Consider the following 20,177-nt stretch of genomic DNA (forward strand, 5'->3'; position numbering starts at 1 on the left):
ATGTTGTCTAAATACACATTGCTTATAGCTGGAGAAGCCTTTATGGCTGACAATGATGTTTCTGTTCTGTACTAAAAACAAATGAAAAAGTAAGGGTAAATAGATAATGATCTAATAGCTTGATGACAGTGTTTCAAGTGCACTAGTCTGAATTAGCACATGGGACCTGTGTCGTTTCGGGCTCAAGGCCATTTCCCAGCGCCTCCCCACTTTTCCTGCCTCTTTGTCCTCTTTTTTTCTTACATTTCACAGGGTTAAATATAGTGATTAAGCTCATTTGTTTATCGCTAAAAAATCATGCTCTCTGGTTCCCCAGAGGAAGTTCAGCTCATTCAGATAATAAACCAATCACAGCCCTTTGACAGGCGTCAGATGTGAGTAGGGCGGCTTGTCGCTGAGCTATAGGAGCGTCCTGATTGGATTGTTTTTGTAGCATGTTTGTCATCTGATGATATTTTGACTCGGAAATCACAATGTTCCTCTTGGTCTTTCCATACTCTGATCACACACCTTTTCTCCTCCAACGACAGCTTCCATCTTTCATCACTGTTTGTCTTGTTGTCAGGCAGTCTCGCCCCAACCCTCCCCCTGGGTCTGGCTGGAATAACCAGTCATAGACAGAGATAGGATACCCCTAACCCGCTCTGTAACACCAAACACAGGAATGCAATAGAGGCTCAGCATGCTTAACACTTTTTTATTTATGTTGTCAGAAAGAAACTGTCAGTCAATGATTCACTAGTGTTATTTAAACATAAATAACGAAGACAACAAATTCGTTTTAGATGTTTTGGATAACTGAGATGGTTTCTGTTGTCCATATTTGTTAAATCAGTTCAAGATGCAAAAAGTGCTACAGCAGTCAGAGCAGTTCACACCACGCTCAGATATTTCTCGTGGCTGCTGTCTAACATTCCGTTTTAATCTCTTTCTTTCTCCTTATTTATTCTCCATATGAAAGCTGCACCAACCTGTTTTGTTTCCCAACTCCTCACATAGAGACGCTTTGTCTTTTCCGTCACTTTCTAACGCACTGGGTAGCCCTATGCTCCTCTACAGTCGCACTCAACTTGTGGATGACATTGGGAATTCCAACAAAAACTATTACTTACGTAGCAGATGTGTTGTTTATGTTAAAATTAATTACAAAATGTAACTTCAAACAACTGCAGGGCTCCGCAACACACACACACACACACACACACACACACACACACACACACACACACACACACACACACACACACACACACACACACACACACACAACAGCAACTGCCTTTTGTTGGGCTTTTTTGTAAGTCAAATTTGACACTTAAAAAACACCTAAAAAAGTAACGGAGCATCCCCACGTAATTATCACTTTTCTTTAAAACATATTCTGACTTTAAACATAATTTCATGAATTACTTTTCTTTCTTCAAGTCAAGCTACATTACTTTAAATAAATCTGTTGACTTGCATGTTAAACTGTTGGCTCTTTACCTTTCTCCTTAAGTCCTTTCTCTTACTGTATGCAGTTTGCTTTTCAAATACAAGAGCAGGTTTTTTTCTCTGCTCATGTGAAAGAGGGGGGGTGCATTGTGAAGTTCAAAGGTCACTGTCATTAATCTAGAATTTCGACCCACCCCATCTCCAACTGTTATCAACGCTAATTTGACCGGTGGTAACACTAATGAGGGCAACCTCAGGTGACCCTGCCATGGAAAATGATGGAGAGCAGTAGCACAGGTTGCTCTCAGCTGTGTGTGTGTGTGTGTGTGTGTGTGTGTGTGTGTGTGTGTGATGTGTGTGTGTGTGTGTGTGTGTGTGTGTGTGTGTGTGTGTGTGTGTGTGTGTGTGTGTGTGTGTGTGTGTGTGTGTGTGTGTGTGTGTGTGTGTGTGTGTGTGTGTGTGTGTGTGTGTGTGTGTGTGTGTGTGTATGTCAAACAAATTCTCTTCTGTGACTCACAAAGTCAACGAGCCTCAGTGAGTCTCAGGTTTTTTTCCAAAACATACATGTTGTTGCGCAGTCAGTAGAAAAGATCCATACTAGTGTAGTTTCATAGTTTTGAGGTTTCAGTGTATAAGTTATATTAGCGCGGTTCATTTTTAGACCAGAGTCCTTTAAAGTGCAAACAATCTTTGAATACTAATTGAAACTCGAGAATGCAATTCCTGAAGAAATTGCTAGTGGGAATGATTTATGCTGAAAAGCTGACGCTGAACTGCTATGCTGAAATGTAATGTGTAAGAAGAAAGTGAAGAATTTAGATTGAAATGATACATGAACACTGAGGGCTTGAATTTGTGATAAGAGAATTAAAGTGGACCTATCATGCTATATTTGAATAATATATTGTAGGGCCATACTTATATAAGGTATATTTATATGTTTTCTTTTTCAAAATACCAAACAGATCATGCATTTTAGTCATGCCTCATTTTGCTCTATTTTGCTTTCCTCCACCCTGTCTTTGCATGCGCTGCAGCTGACCACGCCCCCTGCAAAGGAGGGGGCCGAGTTACGAGCGTCGTGTTACCATGCTGTTACCATGCCACGCCAACCTCTCATTCCCCTGATAGGTCAGCTCCGCCGTCCTGACGTCAGAGAACTGTTCAAATCTGGATCAGTTTTTATCAGATCCGTTGCAGCCCCGTTTTTAGAGATTTGGGTATGGAGGAAAAGAGAGAGGGTTGTGTTTTCTGACACTTGGTGAGTTCCCTGGAACACCGGGGACACATATTCATGTATAAAAGACGTACAAAAGTGCATTTTGCATGATAGGTCCCCTTTAAAGAAAGTAAAAAGGCTTGGAAAAGCAGCAGAATATTTGAACTGCAAACTTTTGAACTAACGAATGATCTCTCGCAATGGCAACGGCATTTGATGACACACCATAATGCGCTTAGATGTGTTGATGGCTGCATCGTTACCAAACCTGTGAAGTTTTGGGCCATTTCGAGCATTTTCACTGAAGTTATGAGAAAACCGTGTTTCATAGCGAGCATTGTGTTGCCAAGGCAACGGCATTTGAAGAAATCTTAAAACTGTCAAATAGATGTCTTCACGGCTGGACTGTTAGCACACATGTGAAGTTTGAGCACTTTTTGACCATTTTCATAGGAGTTATAGCAATATCGTGTTTTACGGCGAGGGATGTGTTGCCATGGCAACAGCTTTTGAGGAAAACTCACTAATGGCACATAGACATGTTGAAGGCTGGACCATTAACTGTCATCTGAAGTCTGGTGGTGTTTTGACCATTTTCATGAGTAACGACAACATCGTGTTTTTTGGCAAGGGATGCGTTTCCATGGAAACAGCCTATGGTGAGATCTCAGATTTGGCGTAGAGCTGTTGAGGCATGGACCGGTGATATACAAGCGAAGTTTGGGGGACGATCGGACCGTGTCCTTTGGAGTTACAGCGACATCGTGTTTTATGGCAAGGGATGCGTTTCCATGGAAACGGCATATGATGACACCCCATAATTGACATAGAGCTGTTAAGGGCCGGACCATTAACCACTATCTGAAGTTTGGTGCTGCTTTGACCATTTGCATAGGTATCACGACAACATCGTGTTTTATGGCGAGGGATGCGTTTCCATGGAAACGGCATATGGTGAGATCCCAGATTTGGCGTAGAGCTGTTGAGCCATGGACCGGTGATATACAAGTGAAGATTGGGGGACGATTGGACCGTGTCCATTGGAGTTACAGCGACATCGTGTTTTATGGCGAGGGATGCGTTGCCATAGTAACACTACATTACGTAACATCAGATTTGATGTAGAGCTGTTCAGGGCCACAGTGTTAACCATCATGTGATGTTTGGTGGCGTTCTGAGCTTGTCAGTGTCATCATCGTGTTCCATCACACAGGTGTTTATGTTTGAGCTAAGGACGTTATGAAACACCTGTGCTTGAGCCCAGAGATCAAAGGTTTCCATGGTGATGTGCAGTAATCAGTGAGAGGAGAGCGTTTGCATTGTTCTGAATGAGAGATAAACCTCTTACATGTGAACGTTTTGTTGAAGAACCGTAACAGATATCGGTGAAATTTCAACGAGTGAAGCATCTCAAGAACTTGAGCATCTGAAGTGTACTTTTTGTGTACTTTCGGGTTCATAATGTGGCCTTTTTGGCAGATTAACTAAAGGTGTGCAGCTGCTGTGGTGGGGAAAGATGAGGCTGAACTTACAATGGGGTTTAATGGAGATATGTTGAAAGTTTTTGTCACTTCATGCCCAAGAAGCATTTTGTTTAATTATTTCTGCTTAAGTTTTTTTATTTTTCAAGCTACGAGATGTTTTCCTACATTTGTCATGAAGAATTATGTCTCAGGAATGTAGGGTTTGGGAATTATGGCAGGTTTAAAAAAAAATATGAAGGCGAATTTCAAGCTGTCCTCCACTCTAGCTTTGAGATCACGCACTCTAGCCTTAACGAGCTGCGCAATACACACTAATGTTAAAATCTGAAGAAGGCCTCTTTACCAAGGTCTGAACAATGTTTAATATTTCTAGAAGTATGAATCTGATTTAAAAGTTGTTTAACATGAATAATGTCAGAAAGATGTGTAACATTTTAAAGTTGGAATGAGGTTTCTGAGTGAAAGTATGAAGGAGCAGTTAGCAGTTGAAGTTGCATGAAGATCTTTCAAGTCTGAAGAGTTTCTCCATTGACTTCAATGTTAAAAATGTGATGAATTATGGGATGTATCTCGGGAATTATGAAAGTTATGAATGAGAAAAGTAATAGCAATCGATTCCCGACCGAGCTGAACGTTTTGATGTTCGAACGGAGTTTCTGCGATGTGGAATGTGGGAGAAGAAGAGCAGCAAAATAACCCTGCGGAATAATAATAAAGAATTTCGTGCGTAGCACAACAAGTAAAGAAATAAAGAATTTGTCCGTAGAAGAACAAGTAGTTTGAATGCTGTATCAGTATTCCCACTAAATGAATCTTTTTATGTCTCTTAGTTCATGCCATTGTCAAATAAAGCATTATTTGAACTGAACTCATACTTAAACATTTGATTTATTATGCTGTTATTATTTCTTATAACCCTGATAGTTCACCAGGATGCTAGATAGACTGTTGGTGTATATAATGGAAAAATATTCATTAGTCTTGTAAATCAAGTGCAAAACATGACAGAAACATCCTACTTACACAATCCTGCTTCTCAGTTACAGATCTGATTATACAGTGCAGAATCGTGCTGGATACATTTGAATATCAATGAGGGAAGTGGCAGAAAGCGATGGCATGACTTTGAAGTATTCTTTATTCACATGTGGTCATATAGCGTCAATTCAGATCTTTCACTCCAAGTCACTCCAGGTGACTTTGAGTTTAGCGCTTCCTGAAATAAATGTACCTTGTTGAGTGTGTGTGTGTGTTTGTGTGTGTGTATGTGTGTGTGTGTGTGTGTGTGTGTGTGTGTGTGTGTGTGTGTGTGTGTGTGTGTGTGTGTGTGTGTGTGTGTGTGTGTGGTGTGTGTGTGTGTGTGTGTGTGTGTGTGTGTGTGTGTGTGTGTGTGTGTGTGTGTGTGTGTGTGTGTGTGTGATCCAGCTCCTGTATGAGGAACTTGTGGGAGTGCTGCCAGTCCTCCTCCAGGGCATAAACTCTGGAATGTGTTTGAGGAGCACCATTGAGATATCTCTAATAACTTGTTATTGTTTGGCTGTGATGGTCCTGATCCACCAGGCTCACAAGGTCATTTCTGTACACTATACTCTTTAAATGAATCTGCCAGGTGGATTTTCTGTTATTAATAGAAGCTCTTGTTTGGCGTCACACTTAACTCCCCCCAACACAAGTTTTCCCCTCCACAAATGATATCCCATCATTCTGCCAAGACGGTAGCCTCTCTGTCTTCCTCTCTAACCCACACACATGCAGGGATCGAGAGCTGCTGACAGTAGCCAGTTGCCTCCTGACAGCTTTGAACATTTAAACATCACAGTGGGGAGCAGAGTCATGTTGTCCCTGACTGCATGGCTTCACAGCAGCAGTTATATTGGGTCCAAGAAACCACAATACATGGAGAAAAAAGCAGATCAGAATAGAAACTGAACAGTCTGATCTCTGTGAGAACATTGTAATAGACTTCAATTGCAAAGAATGTAGGGTTATCAAGACATTGTTTTGTTTTTAACGGGTTCCTCTTTTCACAAAAAATACTCTGTTATGTACTTAAAGGGGAAATATCATGCCAATTTGAAGGGTTTGTATTTGCATTTTAGGTTTCTACTAGAACATGTTTTCATACTTTAATGTTCTGAAAACAAATTATTTTCTCTCATACTGTCTGTCTAGAAATACCTGTATTCACTGTCCGTCTGAAATGCTCCGTTTGAGCGCCTGTTTCTTTAAGCCCCACTTAGAAACAGCCTAGTCTGCCCTGATTGGATTGTGAAATAAATGTTGTGCAGCTTTGCAAAGATAGTTCTCCAACAGCTGGTGTAGATACTCATATTGTGGGGGCTTTGTTTTAATTAGAAAGTAACCCAAGTAACATAGGAAACTGAGATGAACATCTGAATGAAACCCATTACCACTCTTTATGTAGTAGATTGACCCCATCACTAATATGCTATTAAGGCATATACTCTAATATCAAATTATTGTCATAATAGCTAATGTTGTAGCCGGTCAATGTGGAGCCTATTTTAACCACCAAACTTTGTATGCATTGCGAGTTGGTAGTTGAACAAATAGTAAAAGTCTCAATTATTTTACTATAGCAGTAAGTAAATGTACTTAGTTGATTTCCATTACTTACCAGCTTACTTTGGCTGTGTCTCTGTTTCGCTTTGTTTAAAGTGTTTAATGTCAGTATTAAACTGTCTCTCTCTGTCGTTCATGTCTCAGTCATGGGTTTCTGCGTGGCATCCCTCCAGCGAGGCGTCATCAGGGCGTCCGGCCCGCGCCCGGCGGCAGCTGCACTTCAGGAACGAGTGGGCGCCGTGGAGCAGCTGGTCTGTCTGTTCCCGTAGCTGCGGGGGCGGAGCCTCAGTCAGGACTCGCACCTGCATCACAAGGTAAATATCAGCAGGGTCCCACAGGGTCACTCAGACTACAGCATCAATCTTTACAAATGTAATACATTTCAAATATGTCACCAATGATCCTCAGAAATCACAATTAAAGTTGCAACTGAAGCTTAAGTGTTGTCTGTTTCCAGTGAAGGAGTGTAACGAAGGATTCATCATTCATCAAAACTTAACAACCATTTTGAGGAACTTGTACTTTATTTCTACTCACAATTTAGAGGCAAATATTGTACTTTTTACTCCACTACATTTATGTAGTATTTGGTAGGCCATTTTATTTAGCTTTAGTTACTAGTCACTCTGCACAAAATAGCATCAACTAATTTACTTCTAGTTTTTGGTAATTTTAAGTACATTTAATGTTCTAACTTTGTTTGAATGCAGGATATTTAGAGAAACATTAAATACATAATAAAATAATATATCTGAAATCATTGTTTGAGGTAGTTCATACAGTTGTGTGTAGTGTGTTTAACAAATATTTTGGAACATCATTCACATATGTTGATAACACATTACATTACTTTTATGTCTTCTGTGCCCCAGGAACCCAGTGGGTGGACCATGTTCAGGAGAGCCCAGGCAATACAAGATCTGCAACACTAAGGTCATTTCAGAATAACGCTTTTCACACTGTATGAAAAATGTCTTTTCAATGCAAACTTCTTAGAACAATGGATGATGTTTGCTATAGAAGTTGGTCATATAGGCGTGGTCGGGGTTGGTGTTTCAGGGTGTGAACTGGAATTTCAACGACATATTAACTTGTGTCTTCACTGCACTGAACTCAGGGATTAAACACAGACCTGCTGCAGTCAGCTATCAGACCTGCTATTGTGTTAGAAATGTGTTGTCAGCTTGTGTGTGTGTGTGTATGTGTGTGTTTGGACAGCATGTCACTGTTGCCCTTATTGATTAAAGGAAAAACACACACATGGGTTGCAGCGTGTTTAAGCATGTTTGAATGTGTGTGCATTTGGCAGTTGGTGCAGTGTGATTAGCTCAGAGCTTTCAATGAATGGACACAAATCCTCAACCTCTCTCCTTCTCCTTTTTTTCCCTACTCACCACTATGCTCATGTATTGTTAAAGCTGGGTATAGAGTGGTGCAGTGAAGACATATGTCTTCACTGCACCACTCTATACCCATATAGGTTGTGGGTATAACCACAAAGTGAGCACGCTAGGGCTCCCTCGACAAAAAAGCCAAATGATTGGCCATTGGATTTCTTGATATGACAGAAAATAATGTCGTTTATGATAGTGACACGTTTTGTTCAGCAGGATAATGTCATCATATCAACACTTTAAAACATTTGAAGTGTAAATGCAATCGGCGGAGGCAAAAAGCTATTGTTAAACTTGCCATGTTAAGCTTGCAAAGATCTTATTTCAGGCATCTAAGCAGAAACACATACAAAAAAACTGTCATGAAGAGTGCACTACCATATAGGAGGGAGTAAAAAAGTGTGTGTGTGTGTGTGTGTGTGTGTGTGGTGTGTGTGTGTGTGTGTGTGTGTGTGTGTGTGTGTGTGTGTGTGTGTGTGTGTGTGTGTGTGTGTGTGTGTGTGTGTGTGTGTGTGTGTGTGTGTGTGTGTGTGTGTGTGTGTGTGTGTGTGTGTATGTGTGCAGGAGTGCCCCCCCAGCTCGGAGGACTTCAGAGAGATGCAGTGTGCTGCCTTCAATGACCGACCGTTAGTGGCTGGAACCTCCTTCAGATGGACCACCTTTCACGGAGGTCAGTGAAGTCAACTTTCTGTTCAGTTACTGAGGACTTGTTGTTAGGAGATACAATGTGTTCACTGTGATGGTCCCACAATACAAAGTGTGTAATTCTTCCTTCTGGCAGTGGATAAATACCAAAAAATACAACTGTGTAAAAGGCCTCTGTGGCCCGAACTCCTCTGGCCTTGAGGAAGTTTGTGCGTCCACACTAAGGACGGATGGACACTCATTCTTGTGGTTTAGCAGATTGGAGTGAATTATAATTTGACTATGTTTGGAAGTCAGATAGTTAAGTTTCCATGATGGAAAGCTCTCGTGTCCACTGTGAGGCATGCTGTGTAATTAATCCACATGAGTTTTCCATGACATACTCCATGACATCTGTTAGTTTTTTGCCTCCTCTCTTTCACTCTGCTCTCTCCCAGATTCTTATCTTCATCTTTGCCTGTTTCTGTTTCTCAGCCTCCTCCCTCCCTTTCCTCCTGCCTCGCCTGTTTTCCCATAATAAACTAATGAATCACTGACTGAAGCTCTTCCCTGCCAGGCTCTAACCCCTGTGAACTGAGCTGCCTGGCCCTGGGTCACAACTTCTACTACAACTTTGGCCGTGTGCTCGATGGCACGGCCTGCGCCAAGGAGCCTGGAGCTGTGTGTGTCAACGGGCGCTGCCTGGTGAGTGTCAACAATACCAAACTTGTGTTGGAGTTCAACCCCGTTTCTAGGGGAAATTCTTATGGTATGTTGGGGCAAAACAAAACACCATAGTTGCCAAAATAGTCTAATATTGAACAAGCGGAAGGGATTTAACCTGCTGAATGTTTTGTGAGGATCTACAATGTGTCAACTTTGGCTTCTGTTCACTGATACCAGCACACTCTACCTACCAAATACCAAGCTCTGTGATGGCTGATTTCTTAAATTAGCTAAATGCTCTGGGCGATAAAATCTCTGTCAAATGTTTAATTTCAGTCAATATCATTAACTAATGATGATCTCTTTGGTCTATTTTTTTATAATTACCAGGAGGGAAAATGTTGAATGTAGAATGTGAATGTGAGTGACGATGCTGAATTTAATTTGAAGACATCTTTGTATTTTGAGGCCGAGTTTCTTTAAATGCCACTTTAATGTGAGTCGATAAATCATCCAACACATCTAATGAAAAAATAAATGGAACATATTCCTCCAGAGCCTTGAACGCCTCACACAACTCCTCTGATATTGATCAATTTTCACGTTTGCCATATGGGGCAAACACATGCTGTTGTCCTTGTTGTACTACTGTAGGGGCATTACTGCCATGTTATGGAGCACTGTAGCAGATGTATCCAACACAAGTGATGAGTATGGGGTTGATATGGACGTCAAAAAGAAGTATATGTTTGAATATAGAATTACAATACAAACACACACCTGCACAAGTCACTCCTCCAACTTCTTTTTCTCTGATGTTAATTTCAAAACGAGGATGGATTGAGTGGAGGTTTCTCACTCTCCGTTTCCACCCTGTTGTGGTGTAAGTGATGTTGAGTCTCTGGAGAACTCCACTCCATGCTGTGCGTTAGGACCAGAGTGCACTCATCAGTGTGGACTGCAGCCTTCAGCCAGCATTACAGCTGTGCTCTGCACTCAGTCCAAACGTCATGCTCCCAGCCTGTCCCCTGCTCACCCCTCTCACCCTCCTCACACAGATGGAAATGAACTAGCATCCCTCGGGTCCTGCAGCACATGCAGAGTAATGAGATGCATCCTAGTACTCAGTAGACACATCTGCTACATGGGGGTGAACTAATAACTCAAGTTATTTTTACTGCACTGACAGAGGATTAATGCATATGTATGTTTACATATGTCTATGTATGTTTTGCATGCTAACGAGTGGTGTATATAAGTGGATTTATGGGTCATTGGCTCCTCTAGCCGAGGTCAGAGCAGCACAGGACTGAAACAGGAAGCAGATGCTGCCTGCAGCTGGGGTGGAGAGCTGACGGTCACCAATGAGATCAGACTGCAGAACACGTCTATGTGTGCGCATGTGGTATCTGTGTGTAGCTCTTTTTCATTTAATTTGGTTAAGTAGTTTTACTGGCAAAATGTTGATCTAAGAGTTTGTTCAATCAATAATTATAAAAATGGTTGACATCATCAAATACCAGAAGACTCAGTCCACAGTCCAAACCTAGATATTCATTTTTTGCTCAGTTTACAATGATAAAAAGTAGACTCAAGCAAGAGTCTATAGCTCAATAAGTGGCTCAATGTTACTAAAAAGTCAACATTTTCCAACATTCCACATTTTCTAATTAGCATTTAGAGTAACACTAGGTAAAAGTGATGGGAATATAAAGACTTCTCAGAAATGTGCTTATCAACCAAAGACGGATACAAATTGTAAGCTGTTAAAGGCGCTAGATGAAAATGTAGTTGGGTTGTTAAGATGTATCGTAAAGGGACGTTGGATCTGCAGCACATTTCACTTTCCCTATCCACTCAATAGTTCTCAAGTTATTTAAAACCCTAAACAAATGTCATGACCAAAACAATTAATACATTATTTAGAATTGTTGTTAATATGTTGACTCACCAATAAATGAATGGACCCATTGTTTAAATACTGGTCTAATCACATACTGTACCAACGGGAACAGTAGAGCACAAAACCAACTCAAACCTGTCTGAATGTTGCAGAAAGAATGAGCAGCAGCAAGTTTATTCCTCCACTCTCAAAGTTACTTGAATGATTCTGGTGGACCTTAGTGACTCCCTCAGTGGGGCCCTCGTGCACTCTACTACTTTGTCACCGACAATTCATTTCCTGTTGTGCACACACAGATGCTTGGAGTGTTTTTGTATTTTTAAAAAGGCTTAGGGGGCTGATTATAGGTTCCCTAGATTGTTGCACTCTTGCCCGGGACCTCCCCCTTGATTGGTCCGCCCTGCACACTGTGAGATGAAGGCCGGACACTGTAATCTGTCTAGTAATAAGATTCTCCTCACAACCGCAACCATCCAGCTCATCCTCCGTGCTCTTTGCTTTGGCATTTTAAGATTTACAGAGACAACTCTGTGACCCGTCCTTCTGTTGTAAATGCCAAAGTAAATGTTTGTGAGGAGGAGAAAATGACAGGGAACAGCAAATAAGAGAAGGAGGAAGAGAGTGGGTTGAGATGAACCTTTGCCTTAAAGGTTAAGGTGAACTTTACATCAGACACAAGACAAAAAGAAAGTTTGAGCAAAGGCTTTCGTCTGAAATGTGTATATGTGAGTGCAAAGGCACAACACGCTGTGAGAGAAAAAACACATTTAACCAGATTGAACTGTTGACTCCTGTCATGTGTGCGTGTGTGTGCGCCCCCCCACAGGGAGGCTATGGCTCAGTGGCTTAGTGCGCTGATCTTCCAATCAGAGGATAGCAAGTTCGAACCCCACTGCAGTCAGCAGTCGTTGTGTCCCTGGGCAAGACACTTCACCCCAAATTGCTCCTGTGGGGATTGCCCACAGTATTGAGTATGTAAGTCGTCTAACAAGTGACATGTAGTGTGTGTGTGTGTGTGTGTGTGTGTGTGTGTGTGTGTGTGTGTGTGTGTGTGTGTGTGTGTGTGTGTGTGTGTGTGTGTGTGTGTGTGTGTGTGTGTGTGTGTTTGTGTGTGTGTGTGTGTCATACAGACGCCCGGCTGTGACTCCATCTTGGGCTCAAAGCAGCAGGAGGACGCTTGCATGGTGTGTGGAGGACAAAACACCACCTGCATGCACCACAAGAGCGTGTACCAGAGCAACGGTCTGGAGGCAGGTAGGAAACACACACACACACACACACACACAATTGCCGTATAATCTCCATGAGGAATCAATTGCAGCAGTTTCAAACCAACACGATCTGGGGATAAATCCAAGCCCTCTTTGTCATTCAGGTTTAATCAAGAGGTTATTGTTCTCTGATGACATGAAGATTAAGTATGGTAAATAGTTTTGCCTTCCAGGAGGAAATTCAGCTCCAAAATTACGGTGGTTAAGATTTGAGGCTCTAAATCAAGGGTGGGCATTTTACGGCCCGCGGGCCACATCCGGCCCGTTGGCCGGCCTTGGCCGGCCCGTGTGAGGTTGAGCATAAATTATAACATAATTAAAAAAAAACAGCAACCTTTTCAAAATAAAAGCAACACAGCTGTATTGCTTGCATGGCGTGAATACTTTTCTAACTGTGTTGCTTTTATTTTGAAAAGGGCGCTGCTGTTTTTTTTATTTATTTACGTAAACGCGCATGCCGTGAACAGCTACGAGTGATGCTGGCCGGCTAGTCCTCGAAATGTCCGCTAAGGGCAAAAAAAGAAAGATCGATACTGAATGCCGCGTTTTCAACAAGACATGGACCGCTAAGTATTTATTTACAGAAGTGAAAGGTAAAGCTGTGTGTTTAGTTTGTGGTGCAAACACAGACATCACAACACGTACCTTTACGGAGCTTTTACGGCAGATCGTCTCACCGTAGCTGTCAATTAGGTCAAAAGACGTGTTCAATGGCATTAAAACGAAAGAAAAAAAATCTACAACTGTTGATCCATAGGTTGATAATGTACCTGTACCTTTTAAACAGTGGCGGCCGGTCCATAGGGGCGCTAGGGGCGCCGCCCCACCTCTTCCCATATTGAAAAAAAATAAAAATAATAATAATTAAAATTAAAATTAAAAAAAAAAATATGTTTAAAAAAAAATATATGTTTTTATTTTTATTTTTAATGAACAAGGTAAATATTATATAATTGGTATCAGTAAAATGTATAATCTACAATAAAATCTCGTTTAAAATTGTGTTACGATGTCTAAAGTTACTGATAAGTCACATGTTTCCTGCCTGGCCTTGCCCATGCACCTTCTCTCGTCTGGGCGCTAAGAGAGGAGCCTTCAACCAGTGCAGCATCAGCCACTAGCAGCTGACTGTTGCTATCTGTAACGTGTAAACTATGCCGCGAAAATATAATTTCAGCCAATCAGCGTCGTCAAAGATGACGGTCACCAGGCGCCAATGTCAGCGCCCAGTGCAGTCTGTGAGTAGTTTGGACAGTGACTCGTATCCGGTTGACGCAGTAGTTGATGAGGATGGCTTCGTGTGCAGGTGGAGTCTCCGGACCTCGGTCCCCGGCTAATTCTGTTCAAGAGCTAATCTCCAATCCTTTCGAAAGGAGAAGTTTGGCAGATAAATTGTTGCTTAAAGACCTTGCACCGGACCAACCCGATTTGAATATATCGCAGCAATCTCGTGAAAAAGACAACATTTATACACGAGGCTTCACAAGTAGCTGGTACACAAGAAAGGCTTGGCTAGCTGGATGCAAACAGGTAAATGCTGTCTTTTGTTTCCCATGCTTGGATATCACTTTATATGTAGAGAGGAGGTTTCCCATGGTTGTTAGAAGTTTATTAATAAGTGGGCATTTATCACAGAAGTGATTGTTCTGTCTCCACGTTTGTTGCATTGTCTGTGATGTATTTTCCAACGGTTATAGCTCCTGTTCTGTCCCAGCAACACTACACGGTTTGCAGCTCCACCACATTTTTGGTTTATCTTCGGTGTCGCTTAAAATCTGCTTCCCATCGGACTAAAACCTCCACGTAATCTGAAGACAGATACTTGAAGTTATTTAAACCTTTTGCAAACTTTATGTTCTTTCTTGCTCTAGCCTTGCCAGTTACATTGTACATAACACATATATTATCATTATGCTAACTGGTTGTTCGTGTTAGACGATGTAGCTTTTCATTTCTGAGTTATTGCTATATGTAAATAAGCCTGTTTGTAAATAATCCTCAGAGAAACAAAGAAAAAAACACAATTTATGACATTTTGTGCTGTGGTTATTTTTTTTAAATTGCATTTATTCACAGTTCAGTTTGAAATGCTGTAGTGACTTGTATTGAACCACTTAAATATTTATAATTAATGCTACTGAAAAGATGCTATTAATTTTATATCTCACATGCAGTTCACTGTAAAGCTACTTGGTGAAGGTGTTGGTTCATAAAACATGAACAGTTTTAAGAAAGAAAAAAACAGACCAGTTCTGAGAACACAAATTCCTGGTAAAGTAGTAGATGTTGAGGTTGATAAATAATATTTTCCACACTGAAGATTATGGAGGTATTGATCAGTCTTCTCATATTTTTAAGCCTCGATTTCTCCTTTCCCCCCCCCTCTAACATCACCAGAAGTCATCATTTAAGGGGTCATTTCTCGAAAACAATTTCCGGGGGGAAACCCCCCGGACCCCCCGGGTAGGTCACTTACGGTACGTCAAGAGCCCCACCAAAAAAAAAAGACCACCGGCCGCCACTGCTTTTAAAAAATTATTTATAATCCATAATTCCATTTTTTATGTAAAGATCGGAGCGGAAAAGTTAGCTGCTAATGGTAGCCACCGGTTTTGGTAACGCGTCACTCTCACTCCTTATTTGTTAACGTTTTGGTGTGTATATAACTTTCCCTCGATTCCATTGGCTCTAGCGGTTATAAAGAGATTTCATTCATCAAAATCGAGCAAGGGGGGCCAGAGATAGGTCAAATCCACCCAAATGACCCCAGAAGTGGGGGGTTTTGGCTAAATCTCTCTAAAAAGGTCAAATTTCACTTGTTTTGCATCAATCTTGATACAGGGTACTTATTATATGTTGTACTTTGGATTCCTAAAGCTTTTAGTCTACTAACCCATCATCCAAGGGTAGTTTTCACTATAAGTAAAAAAGAATTTTTGGACGGACACTATAATTTACAGTTTTTTACTATGTAAAATCTGAATTTTCTTTAAAATAAAAAACATCTATATTGATTCTGACTTTTCTACATCCAACTCACAGGTTTATCATTACTTTGAGAATAAAGATGATTAATTTAACCCTTTTAGAAGGGAAGATATGGTCATTTGTTCTGGGAATGTCATTTTCGAGCCTGAGACCTGAAAAACAGGCTCAGGGCTTAAGAGGTTAAGGAGTGTTTGTTGGACCCTGCCGCACTAATATGCCCGGAGAAAAAGGAGGCATTTGAGAAAGTGCCGCTCTCCCGACGCACTGTTACGAGGAGGATTGAGGACATCGCGGGAAATCTGGAGCTTCAGCTGCAGAACAGAGCGGTCAACTTTGACTTTTTTTCCTTGGCTTTGGATGAGAGCTGCGATGTACGTGACACTGCCCAGCTACTCATCTTCCTACGCTTCTCTCAAGCCAAATGGAGGACAACATTCTCACGCACTTGCCAACACTGAAGGAAGCCACACCATCAGCTGATCACCTCCAGAGGTACTCATCCATGTTAGAAGCACTGCATGGTGAGTTTTCAAGGCGATTTAAAGACTTCAAAACAGTTGAGAATGAAATGAACATGATCTTTTCCCCATTTACATGCCATGTGGATGATGCACCCAGTGATGTTCAGCTTGAACTCATTGACCTGCAGTCTGACACACTTCTGTCAGAGCACTTTAGGTCAGTCTCACTGCCTGAGTTTTACGCTTCCCTGAAAGAGGAGAACTTTCCACACATCAGGAGACGTGCTCAGAAGATGATGGTCCTCTTTGGATCTACCTACATATGTGAACAGACATTCTCAGTGATGAAGTTCAACAAATCCAGATACAGATCCTCTATCACTGATGATCACCTCTCAGCTGTCCTTCGCATATCCACCTCAGACATTGAACCAGATTTCCGTGCACTTGTTCAAGCCCAAGACGGACTGGATTTTTCTCACTGAACAAGTAAAATGAACTGAAAAACAAAAATCAAAAGCACTCATTTCTTTTTGTATAAAGCTGATTCATTTCTTATCTTTAACATACTGTAAAACACCTTTTCAGTATTGGTATATTGAGCAGAATTAAGTTCAACTTATTTTTGATTCGGCCCCCCCAACACAGCTCGAGTTTCTGAAGTGGCCCCTTGTAAAAGATAATTGCCCACCCCTGCTCTAAATGGAACTCTGGCTGGATGCCACCAAAACATGTTATACCCACGTTCATACTGTATCTGCAGTTCAGAGGGCAACATGCGGTCGCTCTCTTCTGTTCAACATGTGGGGAGGAGGAGTTTTTTGTCAAATGTTTTAAAGTATTAAAAGTAGATGAACTATTATGGCAATAAATCTGTAAATGATGAACAACTAAAACCAACTTGGAAAACAGGGTTACCAAAAACACAGAACAACAAACCAACTTAGAAATGTGTGTATACCAAAACCACTCAAACAAAGACATGCAACAAAATAAACATGTGTTCCATCCTTTCGACCCAAATGTGCTGTTTAGGGGTCAAAGGGTAGAGGCAAAGAAAGACACATACTCATTCAAATGCCTCTGTATAAGGATGTGGCATTGTCGTGAATATGGCATTGAAGAAATGCCACAGTATGTGTTGTGGAGGAAAAATGAATCATTGAAAATGTTAGTTCCCCTTCTGCAGCACTAACTGCATTTACAATGTAAAGTTTAATCAGAGAGACTTAAAGAAAATGTCAAAATAATAAGAATTGTACAGTTAAATTAGGCAAAAAAGGTTCTGCGAGACGGACATGCAAACATGTGACATGCAAACATCATTTTTAAGTTTTTAATTTTGAATGAAACATGAATACTTGCAGCTCAGTAGTTTAACACTGTGGTATTGCTACTTCTACTTAAATATAAGGTCTATGGTTTCGCCCACCACTGATTGACAGAAAGCACCTCTGGCTCTTGGCTCAGGAGCACCTCTGTGAGTGGCTTCCTCCCACAGCTCCGTGGGTCGGCAGAACTAAAAGCCGGCCGTAATGGCTCAGATTGAGCAAGAAATAATGCTGATAATGGCCGCTTTGTTTTGGCGACTCGACAGCCTTGAGATGTTGTCCCTCCGCCTACAGCTGTGTTTCCCAAAGGAGGTAGATCTGATGGAGGGCGGCTGCACAAAATCGCTCCTCACAAGGTCAAATACCGACGGCCTGGAGCTTCCCGCTGCCTGTTTGTAACTCTGACACTCCCTCAGTTACAGCGCTACATCTTCATGTAGCTAAAGCCCCAGAGATGAACCTTTTGAATAGTTCCTCTCTGAGACGGGTGAGCCGGGGCAACCAAAGTTACGTGCTCTTCAAAGGCCCTAATGAATGGGGTTCACCCCGCGGCCACCTTACACTCCACAGCAGCAGGAGAACCATAGAGCTGTCCCTGTCTCTTTTTTTTTTTTTTTTGGCTCAGAAGTGAAATATCACTCTATATTGAAGGGCTGTGGTTTCAGCTCATTCAAAAAGTATCTGTCTTTGTGCTGTAAAATCTAGTAAACCATTGATAGCAGTTAATCATTGCTGACATCATAGATTGTCATTGTTTTTTAATGACAGATGATAAAGACTTTCCAAGAGCTTTGTAATACTGTACGAGCCACATCAATGTCTGGCAAGATATGTTCAAAGATATAATTATCTGATTACTAATCCAGATTATTGTGAGTTGCTGATTACATACCAGTTACTGATTGCTGGAAAATGGCATAGCATGGCATAGCATGCTATTCAAAGACTAACCCTGAATATAAAGTGCTCAGTCCAAAGGGAAGGCGTGCAGCAATCTGTTCTGTTTCAAGTGACAGCTCACAGCACTGAACCGTAATGCTACAGTCAAATGTTAAAGACCTGCAGCTGTGGTTGGAATCAATCCACAACTATTAATAGATTATGAATTACTATTGAATGAACAGGCCTGCCTATTTACACCTAAAGTACTATACACATGGCTTTACATGCTCAGTCTAAGAGCGTTTTAAAGAGCAAACTATATAAATGAATCTATCTGTTCAGGCCTGGATCTGAAACCTACAAACGCTGACATACTTGCTTTTAAATATCTGCTTGTTGTTAAAACATGATTAGTGCATCCTGGTGAATTGAAGCAGGATTGAAGGCATAGTTGTTAGCAGCATCTGAACAAGCAGCACTGGTTTAAGGTTTTGAAAGAAACTAAATGAACTGGACAACACTGCTGCTTTGTTGTTGTGATTTTGATTTGTGAGTTTACATGAACACTATGGCAACCACCTCAGGTGACACCATGATGAATGCAAAGACGATGTTAGTGGTGTTGATTGCTCACACAGTCTGTAATTAAATGCAAATGGGAATTACAGTATTTCGCAACCTTGGTTTTATGCTTTTAGTTTTGATGAATTTACATGCTTTTAAGTTTGCATTACATTGCAGTAATAACTGTCATTACAGTCATATAAAAACCTCACAAACCTCACAGTGGAGTCTTATGCAATCAAGGAATTTATTTATTAAAAGTAGCATTTATTTAGTGTATGGCAAGTGACAGTGATTTAAAGAAAGGCCAAGAGTATTGCAGTGAAGGATAACATATCATTAGATTTGGTACACACTGTAATCATAATGCACATAACTCAACTGTTTGTTATGAATGTTGTTAATATGATGAAGGGCCCTTTGACATTCATTTAACTTCTCATTCTGTTTGATCTCACACTGACACTGACACTCGTTGATCTCAGAATTATCTCTATAATGCAACAGACAGTCTTAAAAGATTATGCGAAACTTTCTTTTGATGTTCTCCTTTCAGATTAAAATAACTTCAAATGACTTAAAGAGCCATCTGATTCTTCTTTTTTCTGGGCTTCACTTTGTTGCAAAACTGTCTTAAGCTTGTAAATACTGACTTTTCCTTTAATCATGTTAAGTAGTTTAAAAAAAAGAGGAGACTCATTAAAAAGAGCTTCTAATTGAATGTCTCCGTTTGCCAGGCGGACCTTTTGGATACAACGAAGTGACCATGATCCCAGCTGGAGCTACTCACATCCGAGTCACTGATAACAGCAGGAATTATCTAGGTAAGACCATGCACACCAAACACACACACATGGCTCCTGGGATGCTCTGTATATCAGTCTCAGCTCTCTGCATAGGACTCCCTCTGCGTCACTGGCTCCATGGCTGAAGTGTTAATCCAGCAGTTAAAGTATTTCCTAGACTTGCTATAACTTCCTCTCCCCAGAGACAGTGGGCTCAGCAGTCCTATCTGGTCTCTGGACCCGCTGTGTGTTTTCCAGGCAACATAATAACCAAGGACATCTATTCTCATCCTTGTTTATGAGACCAAAATAAAACAGGCCCTCAAACAGCGCACACTGTGGTCCTGAAAGGGGACGCTCATAAAAGGCTTTATCTGACCACTGGGGCGAGGCAGGTGAAGGTACTTGTTTCCATTTCATGCCATGGAAATTCCCTTTCCCACTGCTGAGGAGAGACAGCTGCCTTATATAGCCAGCTGGAAATATTTCTGTTTCTGACACCAAACAGAGAGCATGACCCCCTTATATGGACAAAGAATGTATGGCATTTAGAAATATTTGACTGACTGGTCAACTCTGAATAACATC

At 41.2% G+C, this 20,177-nt stretch overlaps 1 protein-coding gene across 1 annotated transcript in view; it reads left to right on the top strand.

The window, feature by feature from the left end:
- The window catches only part of adamtsl5 (ADAMTS like 5), a 45,812-nt gene that overhangs the window by 20,340 nt on the left and 5,295 nt on the right, over window positions 1–20,177 (top strand). Inside the window, exons 3-8 of the mRNA XM_034116900.1 lie at window positions 6,865–7,034; window positions 7,593–7,653; window positions 8,679–8,784; window positions 9,316–9,443; window positions 12,438–12,561; window positions 19,542–19,628. Coding sequence (XP_033972791.1) covers window positions 6,865–7,034; window positions 7,593–7,653; window positions 8,679–8,784; window positions 9,316–9,443; window positions 12,438–12,561; window positions 19,542–19,628 — 676 coding nt within the window. The remainder of the gene's footprint in view (window positions 1–6,864; window positions 7,035–7,592; window positions 7,654–8,678; window positions 8,785–9,315; window positions 9,444–12,437; window positions 12,562–19,541; window positions 19,629–20,177) is intronic.

The sequence above is a fragment of the Trematomus bernacchii genome, unplaced genomic scaffold, assembly GCF_902827165.1.
Source record: "Trematomus bernacchii unplaced genomic scaffold, fTreBer1.1, whole genome shotgun sequence".
NCBI classification, from domain to species: Eukaryota; Metazoa; Chordata; class Actinopteri; order Perciformes; family Nototheniidae; genus Trematomus; species Trematomus bernacchii.